Genomic DNA, 26,998 nt, shown 5'->3' on the forward strand with positions numbered 1-26,998 from the left:
AATAAATGTGTCAGAAAATGGATGGATGGATATATAATTCACTGATACAGAAACCGGAACTAATATAGGGCAACGTTTCATGGGGAAACTTTAGAGCAATGGACACTCACTAGGGACTTCTGATAATGAAAAGAGGAAAAGGAGGATAATATTTACAGACGAGTCGGACGACTAACGAGAAAGAGTGTAAAGAGTAAGTGAGGAGCAGAAAGGACAACATCACATGCATCAAGTAACCAACACAGCCATCAGGTCTGTGATGTTAAACAAACCTGTTTGTAACATGTGATTCTTACATAGCCTGTAACGTGCATCTGAAACATGCTGACTATAGCGCTATAAAAAAGGAACTAAAAGTAAGTAAAACATCTTTGAAATTAGTGTATTTTTCCTTTATTTTGGCAAATAATCTTGTCTGGCAATGGAATAAGTATTCTGACCATTAAAATTAGATAAGAAATACTGCATTTGGGATAAGGGGATGGAGATGAGTTGTTCCTTTTCTAAGAGCAAGAATCTTATTTAGCTGCTCAAACCAAGGACAAATACGCACATTTCTTAATATTTTACTTACTTTAGCTCAATTTTATTTATTTTCCACTGTGATCTTAATGGATAATTAAATAAATAGATAAAATTACAAGCTAATGAATCCACAAATGCTATCAGTTACATCCTCATGTCTTTTATAATTTTATTTATATATAATTTAAGGGTATTTCCAACCACAGCAATGGGGGACAGAGGATGCAGCATCTAGGCAAGCTGGTATGAAAGTCATCCTTGGGTTGAATGTTCTGTAATTATGGATTCTGCCTTCTGCTATGCCTGCAGACATTTCAGCCTACCAGGTATTTCATGCAGTGTGTTTGACTCACCACCAGGCTGTAGGAACTGGTTGGAAAAATAGCAACCAAAAAAGCAACCAAAAAAGAGGGGAGATTTATCGTACATGCATACTTGCAAGTATGCAATGATAGCATGGAGGGACTATATCCTTAAGGAAAATATCCTTAACCAGGAACACAGTAAACAAGAAAAAGAAAACAGTGACTAGATTAAAATAACACGGTAAGTTATATTGCTTACAACTAGACAAAACATGACAGAGAGAGAACAAGTCGAGTCTAGGGAATCAAACAACAGGAAAAAAGCAGTCAGTGCTTCAGTGTCATGGCAGATGAGATGTCTCAAAACAAGAGCATATTTCATTTGTACTCAGGTACTATTGAAAGGAACAATCAAGGAGAGTTTTCTACATTTTGAATCTTCTGAAAGACTAGATGCAGAGGATTATTGGATCACTATGGCCTAGACTACGAAAACAACTTTTATAAGGCCAGGCATACAATGGAGCTGCTGTGAGCATTCAGGGGTCCAGGCTAGAGTCAGAGAGCAAGCAAAATTTGCATTTTGCCTTTACTGCCGTGCCCACTGCCTCTATTTAGTGCTAGTTGACTGTCTAAGCAGGGCCAGAAGCAGAGAAATTCTCTGGATTGTTGCAAAGTCTTTATGCTTTCACTTCTGGCTCAGATGTGCGTACTAAATGGCTGCACTAACTGAGATGTATGGAAGCACAAAAGCTAAAAAATTGAGTGATGGGCTTATCAGTTCATAGCCCTTCATAACATAATGGACAGATTACCTGCCAAAAAAAGAGATTAGAGCACAGGGGTAAAAGGTCTTCTGAGGCCTTTGGTCTCCTGGCCCAGATTGACCTGGAATTTGTTGTGCTTCAGGTTACGCTCGGTAAACAAAGCTTTCAGATAGGCTGCAGTCAACTGTTCCATCTCAAGAGCAGCGGATTTAGTGGAAGATTTTGTTCAGACTTTGACAGATTTTAGGCAACAATCCTTTTTTGACAACCTGTTGGGTGAAGTATTTAACATCTGTGAGCAGTGTGATGCTGCCAGTTTGTGGCAAAACGACAAAGAACTAGTTCTGGCCTCCAAGAGTACCAGATAATAAGCTCTGTTTTTCTTTTTCTCGTGTCATTGACTGCATGCTTAGTGAGTTTATGAGTTGTATCCAGTCTCTTAACCCCAAGAGTGATGCATTTTTAAAGTCGTCGGGATATCATACCGTACTTAAATTTCAAGTCATTCTGGCTTAAACATGTATAAAAATTTACTGTTTATCAGATTATATTGTCTCCAAAAATGAGAAAATTTCTATATTTTTTTTTAAATTCCTGTCTTAAAATCAGTTTTTTTTTTTATCATTATCTTATGCAGACCAGTTATACGTCAGCCTGTACACCTAAATTCGGCCAATCATGTATCAATGGTCATCTGTCAATCAAATTTTTTCGGTCATAGCATCTTGATTCATACTTTGCAGATAAAATACCCAACGGTTGAAATAAGAATAATTTCCTTTCCCATTGAGTTGCGTCCCAGTGTCCCAGGGATGGACGTCTGTGTCTTCGGCAGGCGTAGAGCTAACAGAACTGGCAGCGTTGCGAGGCGAGGGCTCAAACATGTACGGCTGGAAGCCTTCTACACCAAACCAAGCTTCTTCAGCCCTGGCGTCCTCTTCCACAACATCTTGGTCCCAACTTTCCTCCTCCAGATAAAAAATGTGTGACAGAGGAGACTCATCCACGACCTCCGACACAAAACTCTCCTCCTCTTGCATGTTTCCTCTGTCTATAGCGTTCCTTGACTGTGTCGTTTCGCAGTGCTACTTGGTCCCAAACTTTGTTGCGAACTCTTTGCCACAACAATCCCGCCCCCTTGATAATCGTCCAATCACATTCACTTTATTCCCTCGTGTAAAGTCGGGCACCACTCGGGAGAATTCGGATATACAACGGTTGGAAAAGCCGCTTCCCTACGACCTTAAAAGACCCAACGCCGTTTGAATTTGGTCGTCTTTCTGATGCCAATAGTGAGGATAGCGGTCACCTTGGAAACGCCCCTGAAAATATAAACAGGAAATTCACTTTAAGCAAGTCTTGAAATTCAGTGGCAGGCTTGGAAGTCCTTTTCATATTTAGTGAAAATCAAAACCAACCTTTAAAAACAAAGACTAAATTTCTTGAACATATTTTGGCACAAGCTACCAAATAAATCATTAAAAACGAGCCATTCGACACCTTTACTCTTGCTAAAAGACCAAAAACAGGAAAAGGTTATTCTGATTTAGGGTAGGACAAAGTATACAGTTATTATAGAGTCCAATTATTTAGTTTCAACCATACCTCAGAGAATTGATAAATAAGCAGCAAGATTAAAATTTGTATTTTTTAATTAGGTTACATTTTCAAAATCCTCTTTAGGACGTCAAAATATTATCTGCAAGATTACTGCACAAGTTTAGCAAACAAAGGACAACAGGAAACATCAGAAAAATATATAAGCAGTTTATTGTGTGTTCTACCATTCAGTTTTCATTAAATTTGTTAGAATTTAAACTGGAGACACCGTCTGTTTATCATCCAAACTGTGTGTTAGTGTGTAGATTATAAATGAAGGAATTCAATGATCCTAGAAGCTTTAATCTTTATTTTTTCATTCAAACAAATCCATGAACAGTTAATCACAAAGGCTGATTATGAGGGATAAAAAGGTTGATTTTCTGTTTGAAATTAGAACAAATGGCGACAAGGCAATGTCACAGTTTTCTGTCAGAGGAAGAAAAAAAAGGAAAAGGAGCATGTGACAGTGCGACTGCCAAACTGACTCATCACATCCACCTCAGGAGTTTTCAGACCATAAAAAAACTGATCGAGTGAGAACACAAAAGTTTAAGCTTTCTTCAAAATTCAAACAAAAACTTTAAACTTTCTCACAGGACAGAAAAACTGCTTTGTTAATCAGTTGAAAAAATGCTAATTTCGGATCAAAGTTTAGTGTTTCTGTAGTTCAGACAGTAGAAGTTACTGGCGTGGGCTGCGGGTTTCACAGCTTTTGTTGACTAAACAAAGACAGAAGTTGAATCCAGCCGAGGCTGTTCTTCAAAACACAAAACTCCTGACTAGAAGGCTGTTTTAACTTCAGATCCCATTAGGCCTGCAGCCGCATAAACCACATTGTGATTACATCCCCACTGGCCTGCTTCCTGACTTCAGCAGGTTTGTTTTCCTCATTCAGTTCAGTTCAATGCAAGTCCTCGTCCTTCTGCTCTCTGCAGACACACAGCGGATTCCAAAGAAAGTTACTTTTTAAATCCAGTGCACCGAACAGGTGATCCTTCCACCTCTTCAAGATGAAGTTCTTTTACCTCAATTTCTGACCCGACAATACAGGGACATATTGTCCAGCAGGGGGAAGGAGATGAAATATCCGAGCGCTGAGCCCAGGATGACGCCAAGAAAGATCCAGACGTTGTAGGACATGACGCAGAGCATCAGCATGTAGCCTAGAGTCACCTGCACAATTTGGAGGCATGTCTGGATGACATGCAGCAGCCAGCTGGAAAGCAATGGTCAAAGGTATTAGTTGCAAACACAGCTTGGTTTAATTACAGTAACAAGTGATGGTGCACAAAAACACCACTTCAGCAGCTTTTCACTTTCCTTTAATTAGAACAAATAAAAAAGGAAAAACACTTGAACATGTTTGATGATTTTGTTAGGAAATATATTATTAAACTAAAGATTTTGAGCATAAAAGAAAGGTTAAAAATCACATCGACACCATTTTAATATGAAGATAATTTTTCAATTTTTCCACACTGGATCTTGAACCTGTCTTCTTTAGTTTAACTCTCCCATGAGGCGCAAACTGGATAAGGTTGGTTTATGCTTCCCAAAAATGTTACAAAACAATCCACTGGACTTTGTTTCCGGGTTTTTAGTCGTTTTGCTTGCCACCCAGGAAGCTTTTTCAATAAAAAAATGTCAGAAATAGTGTCAAGTTCAAGGCTTTATACAGTAGTCCACAAAGGTTTGTTTTTGCTTAGAAAACATGCAAGATGAAACGGACGAAAAGGGTCAACCCCTTTGAAAGAACAAGACTTTGTTGGGAAACAAAGCCTTGTGGACAGTTTTTTTTTGTTTTTTTTTTAAGTTTTTAACGGCACTAGTGGGTGGGTTTTTTTTGACAGTAGGCTGATAGGAAAGGGTATGAGAGAGGGGGAGAGACGTGCAGCAAAGGACCACAGACCGGATTCGAAGCCGGGTCAGCCGCATCGAGGACTAAGTCCTCCGTACATGGGTTGTAGGGGTGTAAATAATAATCGTTTTGTATTGATGCAACGATCCAACAGCCGACGATCCGATGCATCGATACGTCTGCAAAATAATCGAATCATGTTTTTTTTCTTCCTCCGGTCTATTTTTATCCATTTGCTCCTGGGCGTAATTCTCCTCCCGAGCTGCGGTGGCGCTGAACCTATTTTGCCCTCCTACCTCGCTTCCTGGTTATACTCTTACAGCAGTGTGTTGCAGTAAGCTTGACACAAACATTTTTGATTTGTGCCCAATATTGAAGCGTGGTCTGTGCTACACACTGTGGGTCTAGATACGGCCGAGGCGGTGAGGAAGTGGGGGGCGAGTTTAGTCCGACGACAGAGCGACATGAGGGCCAAAAACAGCGGAGATCCAGGTGGAAAAAGGGTCCCAGCGTCCCTCTTCTAGCGGGTCAAACTTCACGAGTTGTTTTTACACAATTTCGGTCATGAAAACAAAACAAGCCTGCCTCCTGTCTGCGGCGCTGTCTGCGGTCAGCTACAATTTGGGAGAGGAGCAGCGGAGCATCTGTGTGGGGGGGGGGGGGACGTCTGGAGCCGAGGCATTGCATTGCACTCATTGCACTGATTTTGTGCGGTATTTTCTGATGCAAAGCCTTGCAGAATCTATAACGCAGGGGCATTGTTATTTTTTAGTGAATGAGGTTTTCATAGGAATAGGTGGAGTGCAACTTTTCTACTTCTGTTATTTGCTGTTGTTTCTCAAAATAAAAGCATAACGATAATCCAGCTTTCATTGATTTATTTCAAATTTGAAACATTGTCTAGCCTGTAAGGTAAAAAAAAAATTATAAATTAAGCAATTAATCGAATCGAAGGTGTATTCTTGAGTATCGAAAATAATCGAATCGTTGGGTCAGGAAATCGATACCAAATCGAATTGCCATGATGGATGTGATTTACATCCCTAATGGGTTGTGCGTGCCAACTACTGCACCACCTGCACGCCCAATTGGACTGTTTTTATAAACTTTTTTGGAATGACTATGACCTGCATGACTGAGAATCTTCACCAGCGTGTTGGTTTATGCTTGACGCATGCATACGACGCATACAAAAAAATTTAGACCTGCAGACAACGTCTGCTGCTTTTCACCCCATGCAGTTTTTTTGCTTGTACGGAATATTCTGGCCAGCTCCAGGGAGGCCTCCACTGCAAAAATTGTAAGCATACCAATGTACACCACATAAAGTATAGAAAATAGTCGTTTCCAATATTTTCAGCCTCTTCATCCTTGAGTGAATGTACGCAGAACCATCTGCATGTTTATAAATTTTCCAATGGGCGTGAAAGCCAAAATTACGTAAGTCAAACTGAGTAGGCTACTCGTTTAAACCCTGCGTACATGCACAGCATCATACCTCCTTTGTCATTCAAATCACACACAAACGATTTTATTAAGGAACAAACTGAGCACAAAAACAGCAAATAATACATCAGAGGGGCATGATGATCCTTCATAAAAGCATTCCAATCAGAACGCCTTAATGTTGTTAAAGTAAAATAGAAAAATAGCGTGACTTCAACTCTTTAATGATCCAAGCTGCAGCACACGGGTCCTTTCTGTTTTATTTATTTTCACTTTTTAAAATTGCACTTCCAAATGTTGCACATCTGGTTTCTTACTTAACTACTCTCAAGGTCTATAAATAAATATTTTAGTCCGGATACGTTGACGTTACTCCACTACTAATTTCTATTCCCACCTGCTCCGGGGGCTCTGAGGCTGGGACTCTGTGGGGGTCAGTGAGGACTCAGACGGACTGGGGTCCAGCGCCGAGCAGCTCTCTGTGCGTCCAGAAGGAGGGGCGTCATTGGCCAACGCCTGTGGAGGCTGAGCCAGGTTGGAGCTGCTGCTCAGCCACACCCGCCACACTTTGAGGATTTCAAAGAAGACCGTCAGCAGCAGGACGAGAAAAACCGATAGCACCATACCTGCAGGCAGAAACACAATCAGACTTAACTCACAAGCAGTCAGTAGTTTTACTGCAACTTTATTTTCCCCTCACATATTTTCATGACCAAGTTTTAAAACTTCATTTCTAAAGCTCAAATAAAATTTTAAAGCTACAGTGTGTAATTTTCAGCGACATCTAACGTCCAGACTGCAGACTGCAGCAACATGAACATCTCCCCCCCACCGCTTCTCCCCCCAACAGTACGGCGAGCGTTATGGGACAAAATGTCTTCCACGACGTCGGAATCACCTACCTTCTCAAGTGATGAGGTTTGTTTACATAGATAATTTTACAGATAGTATTTCATTAGTCTGTGTAGGGTATAGATTTCATGTAGACTTTAGATAATAAATATACCCGTTATTTTTTCTACATCGTTGTGACGTTTTGGTGAGCTGCTTTGCATGGTGATATAAACAGACGAAGTAATTGTATTCATTAGTTTAACAGCGAGATTGTGTTCGCTGGAAGAATATATATTCCCCGTTTACAGAGTCCAAGTCTTGTTTGTGGCACGGGGGTTACAAGGCGAGGAAAAGGGAGAGGAAGAGGGCAGAGAGGCCGGGGTGGGCGTGCAGCCAGGGCCAGGCGAGGAGCCAGCGGGGTGACTAGATCAGAGGAGGAAAGGCTTGAAGATCTCCAAAGGAGCCGGAGAGAAGTAACCGAGGTATATATCCAGAAAATTATTTTACAGAAAATTACTGAATCATTACCTGTGAAACGTCAGGGACGTTGCTGAATAAGTATACTGGAGAGTAACAGCATCATCACGCAGCATGTTACTGTTTTAGACAGGTCTGAGCATCATGTACTCCAAAAACTGCAGTGATATTAGCATTTGATAATATATTAAAACATCACATGTATTTGTCCTGTGTTTAATTTTCTCAGAGACTTATTGGGGAGATGACCCTGGAGGAGCACAGGGAGCTCACCACCCAGCTCCTGGAGAGGCAGCCAGGACTACTTTTTGATGCCCTGATGATGCATCAGCTCAGGCATGGTGCCCCACCGTTTACTGGTGTACAGGGAGTACCATGGTGTACTTGTGGTAACTGCAGGGACATGCCTACAGACCGGGAGAGGATATGCTGTGGCCAGGATCCAGCTCACTGTGTAAGCCGGCTACCTCACTTCTCCCAGTACTGCTTGGAAGAAGGTTTTTTACGTATTCATAGGCAGTACAGGGAGGAACTGACAGTATTTGGGCAAGTTAGGGGGCCTGGGGATGACAACCGGGAGTACCGTTATGCAGCATATAGGCATTTTATTTTCTGGCAACATGGCTCTTTAGGCCAGGGAAACCGTGTTGTCATCCCCAGCTGCTGTGTTTGGAGCATCAGGGACAAGTTCCCTGACCCCACTGGACATTACACAGGATTCATACCAGGCATCTGAGTATTCTCCCTGGCCCTCTGGCATGTCAATACAGGACCACAAGTGCTCACAAACCTGTGTGAACATCATCAGGGCATCAAAGCTATTTTTCCTTTTTTTGTGGTTAGACTTTACTATTTTTTATTATCTTTCAAAGTATGTTCTATTTTTTTCACTGCAACTTTGTCCAGGAATTATTTTGTATTAAATTATTTATTTGTGAAAGTTATTTGTTTTTGCAATTGTAAATAAAATCTAAAAAATTACATATACCTGTTGTATTTGTCAGTATATACATATAAGCATGGACCCATAGAAAAAGTACTTTCCTGTTATGTTTGTAAATGATAATTTCTAATTCAGGCTACACTAATGTACTTGTGTTATCACAGGGATCAGCTTTGTCCATGTAATTTTAACCCAAAGAGGAATCTACAAAAATAACTTATGTTGACACAGTTTATAATCTAAATAATTTCCAAGTTAAATATTTTGGCCATCTCTTCAAATCTTGACAATATAAATAGAAACATTGTACAATCATAAACCTGCAGTTTCTAGTGTATAAATAGTTGTAAACAGCTCATTTCATCTTCACCAGAACTGTCTTTGACAAAGTCAAAAAATAAAGTATAATTTCTTGTTTGAACTGAAAGCTAAATGCACCCTATCATCCTGTAGTTCTGCCTTCAACTCAAATTTGTATAAAAAATACAATAGCTATAAGAAAAACAGCGGATCACCAGCTATGCATCATTTATTTACTGCAGTGACATAGATATTTTCACTTGTGCAAAAGGGGAATATATTTCCCAGCAATATCTGTACACATCTGAACTCGTTCATTACAACTTTTTTTCATGTTGTATGAAGCAGGATGTCTGAATCACATATCATCAGGTGGACTGAAGACTGGTCCTGTTGGAGACAGTGTCATGATACAAGTAGTTAGTATAGTATTGCACTGATTTCTGTTTGTGGTCAACATCTTACTTCACTTGTCATGCAAGCTATACCCTAATATGCCACAATTGAGGCAAATAAATGTGTGTGACTTACCTAGACCTCTCTTGACTTGTGTTGGCACAAGTTCTGATGTGGCAGGTGCAGTTATGGGGGGCACCAAACCGAGCCTCCTGGGGTCATCTGGTCGAAGGCTCCGTCTTCGCGGCATCCCCACCTCAGTCACAAGTCTTCTTTTAAGAATTCGTTCCTGCAGCTCCGGGATATAGCTGTAGTTTTTTTCAGATTTCAGGGCATATACACTGTATCTTCTGGCGTTTTTGTTGTACAGCCTTCTGAAACTAATTAGACAGATTACAACACTTCAGAGTCAGTTTTTTTTCCCCCACAAAAGAAAAAAATAAATAAGCTCTTTTAAAAAAACATAGATTAAGAGTGTCAGTATGTGCTGTAGTTACTGGGAGTATTTAGTTGTAAGTTTATTAGACTTACATCTCTTTGCCTTCGGCTGTTTTCATTGTAGGTCGGTTCCGATGGAAGTTGTAGTCAAGAGCAGCCAGCAGAACTCTTGCCTCATAAACTGGGGGACTGAAAGCATGACGCTTGCTGGCATACATCAGAATATGGTTCTGGAATGCTTCTAGGTCAGCAGTTGATCTGATTGAACAGTAATTGTAAACTTCAGTGTTTGCAAAAACAACCACAGAATAGTATAATGTACACAATGTGATTTTGTGTGAAGCATTTAGATGCACTTTACCTGAAGCGTAGGTATTTATGAACATTCTTCTGCCAACGCTTATTGAGAATAATGTCTATTAAAGCTTTGTGGCATTTGGAGTCTCTCTGGATCCACTCCTTTCCATGCAGTTCTTCCAGATGTCCATGTTCGCATTTTCCTGTTTTCCATGTGTGAATGTTGCACACATGGTGGGTGATGCCAATCCATAGTGTCTGTGTAGAAAGTAGAAAAGCACTGTCTTTTTCATACACAAACTGTATCCTGAACTACATTAGATATGTGTGCAAATTCTCATACACATATGCACTTACAAGAAACTGCTCAGTTGTGTCAGCCATCTTACAACACCACCAAAAATGGTTCACAATGTCTTTCAGCCAGACAAAGAGGGTTGATTGTCCTTTGATTTTTGCTGCCTTTAGCAGAAAAACAAAACATATATAAAAGGCAAATGACATAAGGTATTCAACCATATTACATGTAAGGGTAAAAGTAGACACATTTTAATGTTGAAGAATACACCTGATTGATTAGCTAACTTCAGTCATACTGTAGATGCCTATACAGTCATCACTTTATAATTAATGTAAATGATAACATTTGAGCCATTTTTTAACTTACAGCTGCTATTTTTTTAGCCAGGTTTTTGGCACCATGCCACATGTCCAGACTGTGATGAATTCCAAGTGCCTTGTATTTGCCTTTATCTGGGTCTGCAAAGTAGAGAAACATACAATATCACTACAGTATTCTAGTAATGTTTAAAACAAAGAAATTCATACACTTTATCAGATAAAGCCTTACTCATAAGGGCCCCAATCTGGGCATGAGCATCAGTGCAGACCTCTACAAGCTTTATCTCTGATGTTAGCTTGTCTACAGTCTGGATAAAGCCCTCCCTCTCCATGACAACAGAGTTCCAGGATGTGTGCCGCTTGTCAATGGTGGCAACATGAATGATCTCTTTGGTGTCATTCTCCATGGTGGTGTAGCTGCAGTACTGTGCACAGTGGCCTGGTGAGTCATTTCTTCCATCCGCTGAAAAAGTAACAAATACAAAAAGGCAAAAAATAAAATGATCAGCTGCTTACAATCACACTGTCCTTGTCTAATGTCTTTATTACTCGCTGAGCTATGTACCTAGAACAACAACATCTTTCCCTTGAAGGGAACTGAGGGCCTCACTCCTCCTCTCTTCCCAGAAGTCTTTTATGGTGTCAACACAGTAACTGTCCTGAATGGAGAAGAAGGTGTTCTTGTTCACCATCCCCATGTTCATAAATTTGAACAAAAGGGCAACCTTTGCATAGTTATTGCCAGACAGTAAAATGTTGGTGGACAAGAGAAAATCTCCTATTTGCATCCCAAACTTCATTTTTGCCTGGGAATTCCATCTCCACAAGCTGTGTCCTTTGGGACAGACCTAAAAGTCAAAGACATGCGAATAAATAAATAAATAAATAAATAATACTGGCTTCCACTAGAAAATTGTCATAGCTAGACAACCATAATCTTACGATGTGCCACAAGGGTCTAGACTTACCCATTCCCCACTTATTGCTGTCCCCTTGGTAGCGATGTTTATCTCAAATGGGGCACTGCTGTTGCAAAACGTGCCAGTCTGAAGAAGAGCTGTACACTTATCCACCGGCAGGATCAGAAATGTGGCCAGTTGTTTCAAGCAGTCTTCATAAACTATTGCTGCTCTGGCACCGATGTCATCCTCACAGAGGACATGCAGTGGCTGTGGGAAAGCAGGTGCTTCATCACATGGTGGCTCATCAGGAGGGTCTTCACGTGCAGGCTGATCATGTACAGTTTCATCTAGTCCAATAACTGGAAGTTCATCAATTGATAGTCCTTTAAGTGCTCCACCCATTCTATTGAGACACATAATGAAAGCATGTGTGCAACAAATAATTTGACAAAAAAAAAACTATAATACCACACAACAGTAGCAGTACAAAGAATGAGTGATGACATACCGTATACAAATAGGTGGAAAATACTCTTCATCTGAGCTGTCATAATTCTTGCCATCATCACTTTTGGGATGAATGTTGGAAGAACCTTCATCTGTCCAATCGATTCTGTAAAGAAGGGAGAAATTAGGGGGGAACAAAAAAAATTAAAAATATAAAAATCGTTCACAGCACATTTAGAATAGTTAGAAAGTATCACTTACACACTATTCAACAGATCATTGAAAACATTTTCCCCCATCTCCTCCTCAACAATACTCATGTCCTGTAAGCTGTTAAAAAATAAAAAAAATACACCAATTATAAGTTTATAAAAGAAGATGACATAGCTCAAAGATGGTACAAGTTAGCTGTTACCTTTGCTCCAGGCTCTGAATTTCTGTAGCTCCTGCAATTACATCCAAATGCTCCTCTCTGTAAAGTATAATCACAGCATGTTTCTTTACACATATGGAGAGCGACGGTAAACACTACAGAAAGCTGACTCACTTGCTATTTTATTAGCATCAGAATCTTAGAGTAGCTTTATTTATTACTGAACCAATGTCACAATACAACAAAACTACAATCAGGTTATGAAGTGTGTTGGGACCACAATAGTTTCAGAGTGATGACTTGCCTTTCTGTGCCACTAGAAGCACCAATCGTTGACAGAGCTGGGGCTGTCACAAGAGAGGGTTTTCCCTTCATCGGAGTAGACGCTGAAGGACTTCTCTCATAGCTGTAGGACCAGTGACACATCTGAGGTTACAGAGTCACACACAGCTGTAATAATTGCTGTTACCGTACATAAGATGAAGCTGAGAGGAATGGCTTGCCTAGACTTACAATATTGAAATATACCTGTATACGTGATAAACAGCTATCAGATACAAGTGTTAGATAAATCCAGTGATAAGTCTGCTGCCTGGCACGTAGCTCGCTAATATGCAGCTTCATATATCTGTCTCTCTCACACTCACACACGCCACTATCAGCTGTGGTAATTTTATGAAGCTGTGGCCTTATCTAGGTAATGCTACCTGACATCTTGACAATAGTTTGGTTGAAACGGGATGTGGGGGTGGGGTATTACGTGTATAAAAAGACAATTGTGTGTGTAGGATTAATTACCTGTCCAAGAGAAAACTGGCAACTTGAGCGTCACTTTGAAAACCTTTTTCCTCCATCAGTGACTTCCATCGTGGAAATGCCGTGCCAATGTTGATCCGTGTTTTTTGCCGTTTCTTGTCACGCTTGAGTTTATTCTCGTCGTGTTTCCGCTTCTTAGATGACGGGGGTTCGGTGTCCGCCGCTTTTCGTTGTGATACAGAGTAGGCATGATCCTCCATTCGTCTGATGTTTGGCCACACAGTGCCAAACAGTTTGCCAAGTCACTCACGCCTGCCGCCTTGTTCACCTTTGTTGTTACTGAAGCGCCGTATACCTGCTTCTTCTTCTTCTTTGGTTTCAGGCAGACTAAACGCTTCTCAGGCATAATACTGCCATCTACTGTTCAGTGCCATCTCAGTTCATCTCTCTCAACTTGCCGTAGTTATTTTCGAGCGTAATGGGAGATCTCGCAATCGCTAGTTTATTGCCTCTGCACTTGCCGTAGAGCAAAGATGTCAGCCCCCATGGCTGCGCGACCCGCTCCTATGTAATTATAAATAACGAATTCTAAGGCAACGCAAATATTATGGTTAAAAGGCTGAGCTCAAAGGTGATGATAAATAACATAGTTATGTATAATATATTACATTTCTGACTTTATATTCCTGTAAAAATTACACACTGTAGCTTTAAATGGAAAAGATTCCCAAACCAATCCTGTGGAAGATTTTTAGAAAGGAAGAAAGTCTTATCAGGGTTAACTTTGAGGTTAAACATTAAACCAAACGTTTGCCAAGATCAGCAGCATCTGGTCTTTTCTCACATGTTTTAAAACTCCTGGTAAAGCTGTTCTCTAGAGATGCAAAGAACTTTAAACCCATCCTACTAAAACCATGTCAGCAAGTTATTCACTACTAAAAGAGCAATAAGTGATTTCTACCTGGAACATAAACACTTTAAGATGGGGTAAAATGTTTTATTGAAAGTACTGTCCAATCGCTAATTGCAGTCAATAGAGTTTAAGATATTCAGATAATAATGATCAAAAAGAATCAATTTTCTTAAAAGAAAAATGCTCTTTTTTTCTGGTTCCATCTTTTTTTTTCTTTTGCTTATACCAAACCTGGAAGGGCTACTCTGGAACATTGGCTAGCCATCATGGTGGATATACACACTTAAACGGATGCCGATAATAAAATACTTATGAAACTTTGTTAAGTGAGTGTATTTCAATGGAAGAACAAAATCCAGTCGAATGGGTCCTGCAGCTGCTGCCCTTCATTTTATGCACGAGCCTCTTCAGAGGAGGAAAATGAAGGCAAACTTGAGTCGATGGGGATGAAGAAGATGGGAGAATGAGATGGAGACTTAAAATCTACAGATGTTGACAATGCTCTCAGTGACTTGATTATGTTTTAAACCCGACTGGGCTCAGCCGACTTATGAGCATCTTCAGCCATTTATAGATAGTACTGTAGCCTTGCCAGATATCTATTACCTATAATAATCATGGCAGCATGTATTAACCAAACAGTTTTAGACCTACGGCAGGGAGAGGGCATAAATGACTGAAAATATTATTAACAATAATGTACAGCGGGGCTATTATCGACTATTAGATTCCATAACACCAGAGCAGGGGCAACATCGGTTGGACTGACTGCAATTCAATCAGAGCTTCTTCTACACTGGATGTTCATCTGTGACTGGGCCATATTTTGAATATTTTTATTTAAAAAAAAGAAACCGGCACACCTTCAAAGCAAAGCCTGACTTCATCACCAGTCTACTAGAAAAGATAGGCAGTGAAAGGTGATTCTCAGAGCAATCTGTGAATCTTAAAGCTGCAGTCTGTAACATTGAGAAGAGAGCAGACTTCGATTGAAAATTTGAAGAAAAACAGGTTTCACGCCACTCCCCCACCCTCTCTGCTTCACTCATGCCCCACCTCCAAGCTCCACCCCTCTCACAGCATCTGCGCAGCTGCCGCATGCGACCAGAAGCGTCCAAGCAGCGTACGCGGCATGGAGTGTGAACCGGTAAGAGCGATAACACTCACCTCCAAGCAGCTAGATATAAGGTTGGCTGGTTATACCGAAGTTTGCCGTGTAAGCAGTTGTCGGCAGGGGCAGTAAGGGCAGTTTCTCTTTCGCTGGTGGCTGTCGCTCCGCCATGACTTCCACGCGCGTCCTCCTGACTGCGGCAGCCGGGCGGCAGCAGCAAGTTAAGCGGTGAGAGGGGGGGTGGGTATTTAGCGTGTGTGAGCTGTGATGGACACTCCATCAGACGCTCCTCTGGCTGTGATTGGTTGTTTAGACTCGTCCCGAATTATTCTTTCCAGATTGAAATACAGGCAGTAGGCGGGACCAATTGAAGCAGTTTTTTTCACAGGTTACATATCACATGTACTGCTGTCTGGGCATAGGGACAGTTTTAGCCAATATGATAAAAAAGTGATTTTTAAAAACTTACGGACTTCAGCTTTAAAGTTTATTTTTTCATTAAGAGAGGAGAGCGACAAGCTGTGGTTTCCTGCTCTGTCCCTCCTTGGATTCTTTAAGGCTTGTCACTACTTCACTTCATCCTTTTCTGTCCTCCTGAACTCCCATTATTGATAAGGTATTATATTCAATGAATTGCTTTTATTATTATGTTCAAATCTGCCCTCCTTGTGTGATTCCAAATGGGGCAAAACTGACCACTGTCGTGGGAAAAAAGTATTCAAGTATTCATCCTGGTTAAATAACCGGAGATCGATGGATTTCACTCAGCTGGCACATTTATTCATATCTGTTCAAAGAGAGAACAGCCCATCATACAGCCCTTATGGGTCTGCCCTGTTCTGCTAAAGCAGCGTTCGTTCCCCCTTACAACAATGGAAAGTAGTCAGAGTCAAAACAAATTACAGACACTTTGGTTGAACAGTAACATGTAATGAATAAACCTTGACAAAGAATCTGATTTGTTATGGGAAGAAGCTATGTCTGGTCTACAAACACCATCCTGCAGGGAACGGTGTGGCCTTGAGAGAGAAACAGGCTGAGTGAAAATTTTTATAGTGAGTAAATGAGATAAATTAATGTATAATAGAAGAGCAATCAAAATTTCCGACAAAACCATCTTCCCTTACGATTAAGAGATTTTATTTTGTACTTCCCCCTAAGAGAATGCCATCCTCTGGACTTCGTTTTAGGCTGCTCAAAGAGCCCACTATGCAATGCTACACATATCCGTGTCATTACAGATAATGGCAGGTTAAGGTGACATCACTGGTTTTATGATGAAAGAGTGGCTGAGGGAGGTGTATGTAAAGAGACCAGGTGGTTTTTCCACCATCACCATCGCTGTTAATCTGTGACTCCATGCGTGCCCATCTCACAGCCGATGTGAAAAACATGCTGAAACAAATGAACGCTGTGCTTGCTGTTATTCCAAGGAGGTCTGACAAAGGAACTTCAACCGCTCGACATCGGTGTGAACCGGCCGTTCAAAGTAATGCTGCTTTCACACCAGACACAGCAAGAGCAGCAAAATCGCGTCCGCTGCTTCATTTTTGCTGCTTGTACCAGTTAGTTCTGACGTGCGGCTGAAGCAGCTTTGCTGCTCTGGCTGTGCGGTGCAAAAGTGTGTCTGACGCGCGTTGGGCGGAGCTACTCTATCCTTTCTTTGCCTTGAAGCTATATTTGCTGTGATCAGTGGGAATAAAGTAGTTTTAATGTTTTTAAGTGAGAAAGTCCACCTGAAAACTTAATCATTGCAGTCAGTTCATCCAGATTACAATCCCACCTTCTAATGTTATTTCTGTCGGAGCCGCTCAGACTCCCACATACCAGCGGTGCGCCGACAGTAGGAATCCCATTCAACAGCAGCCTCTGGCCGGGTCGCCTCCTCGCGGTTCACCGCTGCAGCTGGTAGGTGTTTTTCATCTAAATAATCTAAACTACAGGCACCAGGATAATAAAAGCGAACATATTCTGCCGGCAGATTTCGGCATTTAAAGTTAATTTAAGCGTCAATAAACTGTTTCAGAGGAGTGATCACAGCGCTCTGATCATCAGCGATGTGTCTGTCTCATGGCCAGCTACCAAGTTTGATTAATACTTTGTAATAAATACATGAATAAAGCACAATCATACTCAGTTTTGCTCCCGCTCTATTTTTAAATACGCAGTAGAGGTATTTAAAAGTAGTAGAGGATATGTACGGGTATATAAAACCCGCGCCCTATAATCCGGTGCGCCTTATGTGTGTGTTAAATACAGAAATGCCACACATAACTGAGACTGCGCCTTTTAGTGCGGTGCGCCTTATGGTCGTGAAAATACGGTAATTAACTCTCCACTCCATCTTTAAAAAACTATTTGGGCGTTTTAATTAGATAGGCTATTAAACATGAATAATATATGCTAAATAGATACATTTGTTGATTTTACTTTACAAGGATAACATTTAGTCAATCTATACAAGATCAGTGTGAGCAAAAGTAGCTGATATGATCTTCTCTCTTATCAACCAACAAGCTACTATACTTGGCACCATTTCGGCTAAAAGACTGGATGAAGTTAAACCCTCTGATCCACAAACAACCCTGCATTCAGCTGTACTTCGGCCATTAGTGTTTTTTTAATCCGTCAAACTTCTGGGATTACTGGATATCTGATGATTAATCTCAGAAGAATTGGTAGGGATACACAAAATTTGATCTGATTCAACTCTATGTCAAATCTTTAGGCTTTGTGTGGGTCCAGGGGTATCCTCCCTGGAAAATTTAGAAATATAGACTCTGAAATGCTGTTTCATGCATTTTGTGGTGGAATGCTGCCAAAATTTTTGTCTTTGTTCGAACACTACTTTTGTCCTGGTTATGTGGAGGTATGTGTGGTCGACTAGAGGTGGAAATTTAATAAGGAAGACATGAGATAATTTTAAGGTACAATATTATGTTTCATAGGTTAATTCAAACAATAATAAGTGTAATGCTACATTCACATTTTAAACAGGGGTGATTTAAGGAGCCATCAGATAACCCAGAGTTATCCAATCCAACACCAGCTGTCCTTAGAGACACTGATATGAACTTCATCTGATAGCAAACAGTAAAATTATTATATTCAATCTATAATTATACTTTTTCCCAAACAAGACTTTTCTGTTTCAGATAAACCGCAGAAATCCAGCACTGCATCACCACTGCATGACCAGATCCAATCCACTTCACCTACCACTTGGCTCTTGTGTGTGAAGTAAAGAGTCCACTTTATGGCAGTCTATTTTTCTGAGTATCTTAACCAGATCCCAATAGTATTTAGGTTTGTAGAATGTTCCATCATCCATCTGGTTAATTTTTGTTTGAATGAGGGTTCTTGGAAACCATAGCTGCATAGAAACCACAAATAAACCTGAAAGCCAAGTGTGTCGTCTCCACATGCCCATATATCAGAGTTCAGGAGTAAACAAAACTGTCCACCTGTGAAAAGGAAGCTTGAGCTTAAGGACAGAAGCCCACAGTGTTCAGTTAATTATCAAAATATCTCTACACTGACACCACCCACATCCTCAGGGGGAATACCGTCACAAAGCAACATTCCTGCTCGCTAGAAAATTAAAGTTATCATGAGCAGAAGCAGAGGTATCGCTTGAGCCAACTTTATGCAACGTATCAACAACCCAAACTGATTCCCATTCCCCTGAAGTGAAGGAGAGCTGCGTACCTGCAGGGCCATGGACGTCCCAGAAGTCAAAAAGCAGCGTGACGCTGCTCGATGCATAAAAAGTCATCTGGAAGAAATAAAAAAAACAGGAGAGAAAGGTTTAAACAGCAGTTTACAACCAGCAACACAAAGAGCTGCTCCATTTATTGTATTGTGTTGGTTTGAACTTTTATTTTGTGTTTATTTGGAGAACTTTTCCCATTCTAAAGGAGTAATTATATTAGGGCTGCAACCAACGACTATTTTGCAAATCAATTATTTTTGCGATTAATCAATTAATAATCGGATAGCCGGAATCTTTAAGAAGACTTTTAATGAAAATAAACCAGGTGAAGCACAGAGTTTTCCACTTTGAGAGTTCTGGATACAACATATTGACAGATGAACAATGTTTTAAAAAAATCTAAAACGCAAAATGTTTATATATATTTTCTTACCATCTTGCCAGTCAACTAAAGGCATGTTTTAAAGTCTCTATAGTCCTGTTAATGATTCACTCGATTACTAAATTAGTTACCGATTATTTCAATAATCGATTAATCATGATTAACTAAAGTATGTTGTAAATAGATGCCATAAAGCTATACAGCTTCAGTCTGATAAATATATTTTTGTATTCTTTGTGTAAACGAGTTTAAATCAGAGGCAAACTACCGTAATACATAAGCTAGCTGATATCTTTGGCCAACATTAACTTTTTTTGTACGCATCATTTATGACCAATATGTGCATTCATTGTTGCCCCCTTTGCTATTAATCTCCTGTTTCATTTCTAAATATCTCTAAACTGAGAGACATTGGTGACATTTGATATCATTGTGTCATTTTTAATCATGTAAACAGAGGAATAAGAAGGAATATGCTGCCTCCATTAAACAGCCCCCAAAAAAATAAAAGTCGGCCACACATCTCAGGGATATAATGGTTAGGGTGATATAAGGAAAAACAAAATAATCGGTATTGTGTTGGCCTCAAAAAAAAAAACCTACATCAGTGGATGTCCATGTTGGGCTATGTTCACATTGCAGGCCTTGATGCTCAATTTCGATATATTTTTTTTTTTGCATTGTCGTTAACATTTCCAAATATATGCAACTTGTATTTGATCTCCTGTGTGAACTGCAGTCATACAACGCAAGTGTCCCGCATGCGCAGTAGAGGACGCAATGATGTCACAGGCCAGCGTGCTCTGTGTTTACGGAAGTAAACATGGATGATGGTGCCGGCACGCAGTTAGCAGTTTTTTCCAACCATAAAAACTTAAATCTTTTCTATATGGTTAAACATAAATACTGCTTTCCACATCATCATCAGCAAAGGTTGTTGTTTTTCTTGCCGCTTCTTCATAGCAAGACCCAGAATAGTGACCTTTGTCGGGTATTAATGACGTTCAGGTCGGATGAATGCGACCTGGCCGTTCACACACGGGTCGCATTTGAAAAGATCAGATTCGTATCGGACCATATAGCCAAGTGGCCTGGGTCGGATTGGAAGAAATTGGATCTGTGTTGTTCAGACAGCCATGAAAAGATCAGATCCAGGTCGCATGTGGGCAAAAAAAAAAATCGGATTTGGGTCACTTCAGGCTGCAGTGTGAACATAGCCTTTGATGCGCAAGTTCTTTTCAGGGTTTTTGAACGGCGTAATGCTGCTGAGAAAATGTGTAATTAATAAGCTTAAAGCTAAAAATAAACAGGAATATTTTAGGAAAAGCCTTTTTCTTCACTGTCAAACTCAAATATTCAGTGTGATCCATGAAGAATCAAGCTAATTAAATCATATGTCTGCGAACTGATCTCTATCCAGACAGGTTCTATTGTGTGTTTTTTTTTTTTTTTTTCATTATCAGAGCGATGCTTTGTTCTCTCCAGCTGCTGTGGATGTGGGATTGAAACACTCGTTCCGTTGTTCTGTTAACAGCCTGGCTCTCCTCCCATCTTCCACCTGTCCAGCCTGGAGGATCTCTCAGCAGCTGCCCTCAGAGCCTGACAACACCCTCCAAACGCCCAGTCACCGATCTGAAGGAAACTTCCAGTTTGTTTCATTTCCTAACTCAGATAGCAGATCTACAGATTAAACATCACCTCACGTACGTGACTTCATGAACAGGGTTACTCCTCATTAAAAAAATCGGAGGCGCCGTGAAAGAGGAAGAACTGGTTTTTATTTTAGCTGGATCGCTTCCTTCACCGTTTAATTGTTCCTTTGTTTTTCTAAACATTGGAGACGTTAGATTAAAAAAAAATAAAAAAACAGCTTTGACTGTTAAAGCGTATAAGCTCTGCATAATGTCTTTTCTGGGAAAACAGCAGATGTTTTAAAGGATTATAGAGTAAAACCAAATACAGACGACATGAGTCAACAGGCAGGCTGATCATTAGGAGCTTATCCTTCCAGATGATTGAGAAAAGCAGGGTTTTCCACTAGTCCAGGTGAGCAACAGGACCAAATACTGTTTTAATACCAACAAGGTTATTTGTCACCTGGTTTTTGGGGGTACAGCAAGGAGAAATTGAACATAATAGGTACATTTAAACCAGTCTTGTTTCACTTTCAAAACCAATTAATTTTCTAAAATGTCTCTAATGCCCCATTTACACTACCCCTGTGAAACCGATCCATGCCGAGTTCGGACCGAGCTTGGATCAGTTAACTGTGCCGTGCTTGGTTCTTACGACCATTTACACATCACGCTAGCAGGGCTCCTTGGCTCCTATCGGCGGTCCACGATACTACAGCTCTCAAGGAGGGGATTACGCAAACAAAAATGGCGGCACCCATAGGCTTCAGGAACTTATGTGCCTGGATAGCGTCTTCCGCCCAAATTTCAATGAGAGCCTCGGTCTCGGCATCATCCTTAGTCGCACCGCGCTCTTTTGATGCCATTTATCGTTAACGAGAAGACGTTCGTGTTGCGAAAAAGGTGAAGAGATCTGTTAATTGCAAATCCGGAAACACCAGAAAACCCACAAAAGCAGTCAGATGATTCTAAATAGGAGATGACGCGGTCTGCTCATCCGCTCTTAGTCAATAGAGAACCGAGCAACAACCGAACCGTGCCGAGCCCAACTGTTGAACTAGTGCCCTATTTACACTACCCCTCTGAAACCGAACCGCGCCGAGTTAGGACCGAGCTTGGATCAGTTAACCATGCCAAGCTTGGTTCCTTACGATCATTTACATACCACGTTAGCACTCAACCTCGCCTCCTAGTGACGATCTACGGTACTACTGCTAGGATTGAATGAGGGAATCAAGTAAATCAAAAGGGCGGCGCCTACAACATTCAGGAAGTTATGTATGGTTTTAGTTATGATATTTCGTTGTTTGCCGCGAGTCAGCCTTTGGTTTATTTATTTGACAGAGTCAGCTTTTGGGAATTATGTAGTGTTGAGAAGATTTCGATTGTTATTTTCAGGTCCCTCCTCTTTTTGTTTTATGGCGGTTGGCAAGCAACTTACTGATGTCCATTACTGCCAACTACTGGAAGCTGAGTGTAAGGAGATGAAGCAGTCTGCTCATGCACTCTTTGTTATCAGAGATCCGAGCCACAACTGAAGCTCGCTGAGTGTTGAACTAGTACTAGATTTAGCGCTCTTCGGCTGTGTCTAGCATGGTCCGGTTCAGTTTGCGTTCAATTTACACTCAACAGTTATCTCAGTTACTGTGCTGAGTTCGTTCTCGGCACTCTATCAAAAGGGTGGTGTAAATGGGGCTAAGTTCTAGTTTAGCACGGTTCGGTTGAGTCTGGCATGGTCCGGTTAAGTTTGCGTTCCATTTACACTAATAGTTATCTCAGTTACCGTGCTCGGAACGCTCTCGGCACGGTTTGTTGCCGGAAAATTTTTTATCTCTCTTCTATTATACATTAATTTATCCCATTTACTCACTATAAAAGTTTTCACTCAGTCTGTTTCACTTTCAAGGCCACGCCTTTCCCTGCAGGATGGTGTTTGTAGACCAGACATAGCTTCTTCCCATAACAAATCAGATTCTTTCACAAGGTTTATTCATTACATGTTACTGTTTAACCAAAGTGTCGGTAATTTGTTTCAACTCCGACTACTTTCCATTGTTGTAAGTAAGGGGGAACGAACGCTGTCCAGGGTAGAATGCTGTGCCATAAGGGCTGCATGATGAACTGTTCCCTCTTTGCAAAGATATGAATAAATGTGCCAACTGAGTGAAATCCATCGATCTCCGTTTATTTAACTAGGATGAATAGTTGAATACTTTTTTCCCACGACAGGTTTCAAAAGGGTGGTGTAAATGGGGTATAAAAAGATGAAGCTGTAGCAGAGCTCCTTCAGTAGCAGACTGACACTTCCTTGGTGCACAAAGTAGTTTCAAAAACAACATCCATATAATATCTAGATGGTGCAGAATAACAGTATTATTACTGACCAAAAAAATAGTATAATGGTTTTACAAATTTGAACGGATCCAAAATATGCAAATATTTAGTTCTAGTTACAAGGAAAAATGTTGGGGAAAAAAAGAATTCTGCACCAACGGGAAAAGCAGGTTGAAGTCAGGTGAGATGGAGCTTAGATATTGCCAGATCCTGGTGGGTCTGTGATGGAACTGAGAAATGGTTTCTCTGTGTTATATTTCTAAGACTCAAACACAAAAACATTAAAGGAGCAAAATGAAAAGTGAACATCAGTCAAGCTTAAAGGAATAGTACACCCAAAACATGTTTAGCCTTCATTTTCTACTCACCCCCATGCTGAACAACACTCTGGAGTACTTTTTTGATATCTCAAATGCATCTGGAGATCTGGGAGGCTTCTTGCTGTCTGCTGACATTCAAATAATGGAGGTCTGTGGCGCCCGAGACAGAAAGGTCCATAAAAGTCCACAAAAAACGTGTCAATATTCCTCCATACTGCTCGTCCAATGTATTCCAAGTGTCCTGAGTGGGTAGCGTCCATAATTTACTCGAAACAAAGTCATTTAGAATGTTTTTAGAGCATAAACAGTAGTGTATAGGATTTCCTAAAAGCGCGCGCCTGCGAGTTCACGAGCCTACGGAAACTGCGGCAGACCAAGCCAGATGAAAGTGCGCATTCAGCGTCTGCTCTTGATAATGCAAGCGTAGAAGAAGAAATTTGCTGTTTACCTGTGCAAAGAAAGAAACAACGAAAGAAAAATGTCTGAGGACTTCAGTGTTGAGGAAGAGCATGAGTTCTTTGCCGAGCTGAATGCGCACTTTAGTCTGGTTTGGTCTGTCGCGGTTTCCGTAGCGTCAGGAACGCGCTTTTAGGAAATCCTATACACTACTGTTTATGCTCTAAAAACATTCTAAATGACTTCGTTTCGAGTACATTATGGACGCTACCCACTCAGGACACTTGGAATACATTGGATGAGCAGTATGGAGGAATATTGACACGTTTTTTGTGGACTTTTATGGACCTTTCTGCCTTGGGCGCCATAGACCTCCATTATTTGAATGTCAGCAGACAGTAAGAAGCCTCCCAGATCTCCAGATGCATTTGAGATATCAAAAAAGTACTCCAGAGTGTTGTTCAGCATGGGGGTGAGTAGAAAATGAAGGCTAATCATGCTTTGGGTGTACTATTCCTTTAAGTCCTAGTGCCAACTAAAGAAAAAGGGCTCATAAGCAATAGGTTCCTGCTTTTCTTCTGTTAAACCAAATTGCTAATGCCAAAAAAATCAGTTTTTAGCGACCTGACAACCTGCTGGAAAGCAGCATGAAATGAAAGCGGAAGACCGGGCTATTTCCTGGCTGGGAGGAGATAAACATACGGCAATTTAAAAATCAGCTAATACAGTGGCTCATTACTACAGAAATTAGCATTTATAATATTTTCGTTAGGGTTTAATTTTGCTCCTACTGTAGTTTCATATTCTTAGTTTTCAGTTTTTATATTTCTTATATTCTTGTGTGAAATCAGATTCCCTTTCACTTTGCTGCTGGTACAGCTAAATGTTTGACAGTAAAGACTTTTTTTAAGCTGTCTGCTTTAAAGGGGAACACCGTTTTTTTTTTTACACTGGCCCCTTGATTTCACATTATTACATCATGTTCTACTCACCCATATTAGTTTTGTGTCATTTGGAGCTGTTCTGAAGATATTCGGTTTTGTAATATCCAAGTAACGTCTTCCTATGGGCAACAAGTTGAAGGCACAAACTAAACTGTTCATTATTTATTCTTTATAGTATCAAGGGGCCAATGTAAAAAAAAAAAACAACCAAAAAAAAAAAGAACAGTTGATATATTATTCAAACCAAATTGCTTAACTTCCTAGATGACAAACATTGTCCTTTTTCATTCGATTTGACTTGTGCAAACAGTCATCTGAGCAAATATTATTAGGAAGGAGAAACAATAAAGGGACTTCAACAAAGTGTATAAAGCAGCTGTAATTCATTTTAATCAGCATTGCAGTATTGCATTGAGACGCTGCCAAATGAGAGAAGTGGTTACCATTTGGGCAAACCGACCCAGATCCCAAAAGAACCACAAATCACACAACAGATCCATGCCCTTCTGACTTAAAATGAAAACATGGTTATTGATTATAGTTCTTACTTTGAAAGATTTCCTCTGGTGGCTTTTTATTGTTCTGTACCTGCCCAGTTTCAGAGAACTGCCACCAAAATACCAGCTGCTGGCATCAAATACCCACAATGTTCTAAATTATTAAGTCAAACTTTTCGCTTTTTTTTTTTTTATTCCAAGTGGCAAATAGAATATAGAAAGTTAGATTAAATACATGATCAAATCATAAGACATGAGATAATAGTTAACGTGGTTAACCATCATCTCATGCAAAAATGCTATAAAGAAATAAAAATAAAATAAAAAAAGGCAGAGGAACAGACATCAGATTTTAAGTAAAGGTGAATAAAGCAGTCAAAGTCCAAACAAACCAGATTTCAAAATCTCCAATCTCTAATTATAGTTATTTTATATATTTTATGTGCAACTCTTGATATTTAATCAAAACGTCAATAGTTTTAGAACGATAAAAATAAACCAAATGCATATTTCTCTCCATGGCATCTGGATGAGCTTTATTTTATCCTTTTTTTGTTTTCCAGGTATAAGACAGGGAAACTTAAACTTAAGCTAAATAACTCAACAGGTTATCTATAAATTAATCAATATACGTTTTTTTTTTTTTTTTACCCTTTAAAAATGCAAAGTGTTGTTAGAGATAGATAGATAACCTGCTAGACGTTTTTTTTTTCTTAATTAGTGGAAAAGCCGTGATAAGTAGAGATATTTTAATCTTCCTATTGACCCATATTTTGCTTCTAGTAATACTAAAGGACGCAGTTTGTTAAATATAAACTAGATTATATTAGCATATTTGAAAACACAAACAAAGGGTCCACCGCCCCTTTTATGACGCCACTTTGCTTTTTAACACAAACTAACGAGCTAATGTAGTGACTTTAAAGTTTTAGCTAAAGAATATCTCGGCAGAATGCAGCCTTTATGTGAACACCGAACAATCACCTACCTGCATGTTGGTGCCGTGAAGCTAACAGACGCTTTCAGTTGCTGTTGAATTCGGGTCCCATCAAAACTTTCAGCTGTCGGAGAACCGACGACCGAAGCTCCATCGACTGAATGCAGCCTAACCACAGTCAACACTGAACACAATCACAGCAGCAGGAAAGCGGCTTAACGCGTGACTTAAATCACCCGCAGAGGCTCACGGGTAATTGAGTTTTTACAGCCGTTACAGTCCAAGTAACAAACTAAGAGGGAAACAAAGCCTTGCAAATAAATGCCCTGAAAAACAGCTTTATATCATATTTTTATTATAAAATGAATGCCGCCTGATGCCTACAAAGCACAGGCAGGTTTAAGCAAAAGCTTCTGTTTTTTGTTTATGACGCCTTTACGTTTTTGCAGTCATAAACGGAAGTCATGTGATCCACGGAAAAGGCCGAACGTTTCCGGTTTATCGCGGCGTTTTGAAGTGGATCTGCTCCGT

General features: G+C 40.3%; 3 protein-coding genes and 1 long non-coding RNA gene across 4 annotated transcripts; 2 read left to right on the plus strand and 2 right to left on the minus strand.

Annotated features, from left to right (window-relative positions):
- LOC119772050 lies at positions 1–21,648 on the plus strand. Its single transcript, XR_005279217.1, has 3 exons — positions 1–252; positions 18,467–18,617; positions 20,940–21,648. It is a non-coding gene; the product is annotated as an uncharacterized LOC119772050 (long non-coding RNA).
- Positions 3,487–26,683, minus strand: slc31a2 (solute carrier family 31 member 2). The gene is made up of 5 exons (XM_038268320.1): positions 26,519–26,683; positions 19,020–19,086; positions 6,901–7,129; positions 4,225–4,415; positions 3,487–4,128 (listed from the first exon to the last, which is right to left on the minus strand). Exons 1-4 carry the CDS (start codon positions 26,522–26,524, stop codon positions 4,226–4,228), a joined length of 492 nt encoding a protein of 163 aa, XP_038124248.1. The 5' UTR covers positions 26,525–26,683; the 3' UTR covers positions 3,487–4,128; position 4,225.
- LOC119772048 (P2X purinoceptor 7-like) lies at positions 7,372–8,715 on the plus strand. The gene is made up of 2 exons (XM_038268319.1): positions 7,372–7,421; positions 8,044–8,715. The coding sequence occupies exons 1-2, from the start codon at positions 7,377–7,379 to the stop codon at positions 8,548–8,550; spliced, it is 552 nt and encodes a 183-aa protein (XP_038124247.1). The 5' UTR covers positions 7,372–7,376; the 3' UTR covers positions 8,551–8,715.
- On the minus strand, positions 9,630–11,652 carry LOC119772047. The gene is made up of 7 exons (XM_038268318.1): positions 11,375–11,652; positions 11,039–11,272; positions 10,856–10,947; positions 10,546–10,650; positions 10,253–10,446; positions 9,985–10,149; positions 9,630–9,748 (listed from the first exon to the last, which is right to left on the minus strand). Exons 1-7 carry the CDS (start codon positions 11,607–11,609, stop codon positions 9,715–9,717), a joined length of 1,059 nt encoding a protein of 352 aa, XP_038124246.1. The 5' UTR covers positions 11,610–11,652; the 3' UTR covers positions 9,630–9,714.
- Positions 26,684–26,998: the final 315 nt, after the last annotated feature.

The sequence above is a fragment of the Cyprinodon tularosa genome, unplaced genomic scaffold, assembly GCF_016077235.1.
Source record: "Cyprinodon tularosa strain WSP-4 unplaced genomic scaffold, ASM1607723v1 ctg7, whole genome shotgun sequence".
In the NCBI taxonomy this organism is placed as follows: Eukaryota; Metazoa; Chordata; class Actinopteri; order Cyprinodontiformes; family Cyprinodontidae; genus Cyprinodon; species Cyprinodon tularosa.

What these genes read in the sequence shown, in the direction of transcription:
- slc31a2 (XM_038268320.1), bottom strand. An exon ending in GGACGTCCATGGCCCTGCAG is followed by an intron (nt 7,130 to 19,019) that starts GTACGCAGCTCT and finishes TTCTGCCTGCAG; the next exon opens with GTATGGTGCTATCGGTTTTT. An exon ending in CCTCAGAGCCCCCGGAGCAG is followed by an intron (nt 4,416 to 6,900) that starts GTGGGAATAGAA and finishes ATTGCTTTCCAG; the next exon opens with CTGGCTGCTGCATGTCATCC.
- LOC119772047 (XM_038268318.1), bottom strand. Translation starts at nt 11,609, where the DNA reads ATGAAGTTTGGGATGCAAATAGGAGATTTTCTCTTGTCCACCAACATT. An exon ending in TGGCTAAAAAAATAGCAGCT is followed by an intron (nt 10,651 to 10,855) that starts GTAAGTTAAAAA and finishes TTTCTGCTAAAG; the next exon opens with GCAGCAAAAATCAAAGGACA. An exon ending in CATAAATACCTACGCTTCAG is followed by an intron (nt 10,150 to 10,252) that starts GTAAAGTGCATC and finishes CTGTTCAATCAG; the next exon opens with ATCAACTGCTGACCTAGAAG.
- LOC119772048 (XM_038268319.1), top strand. Translation starts at nt 7,377, where the DNA reads ATGTCTTCCACGACGTCGGAATCACCTACCTTCTCAAGTGATGAG. An exon ending in CTACCTTCTCAAGTGATGAG is followed by an intron (nt 7,422 to 8,043) that starts GTTTGTTTACAT and finishes TAATTTTCTCAG; the next exon opens with AGACTTATTGGGGAGATGAC.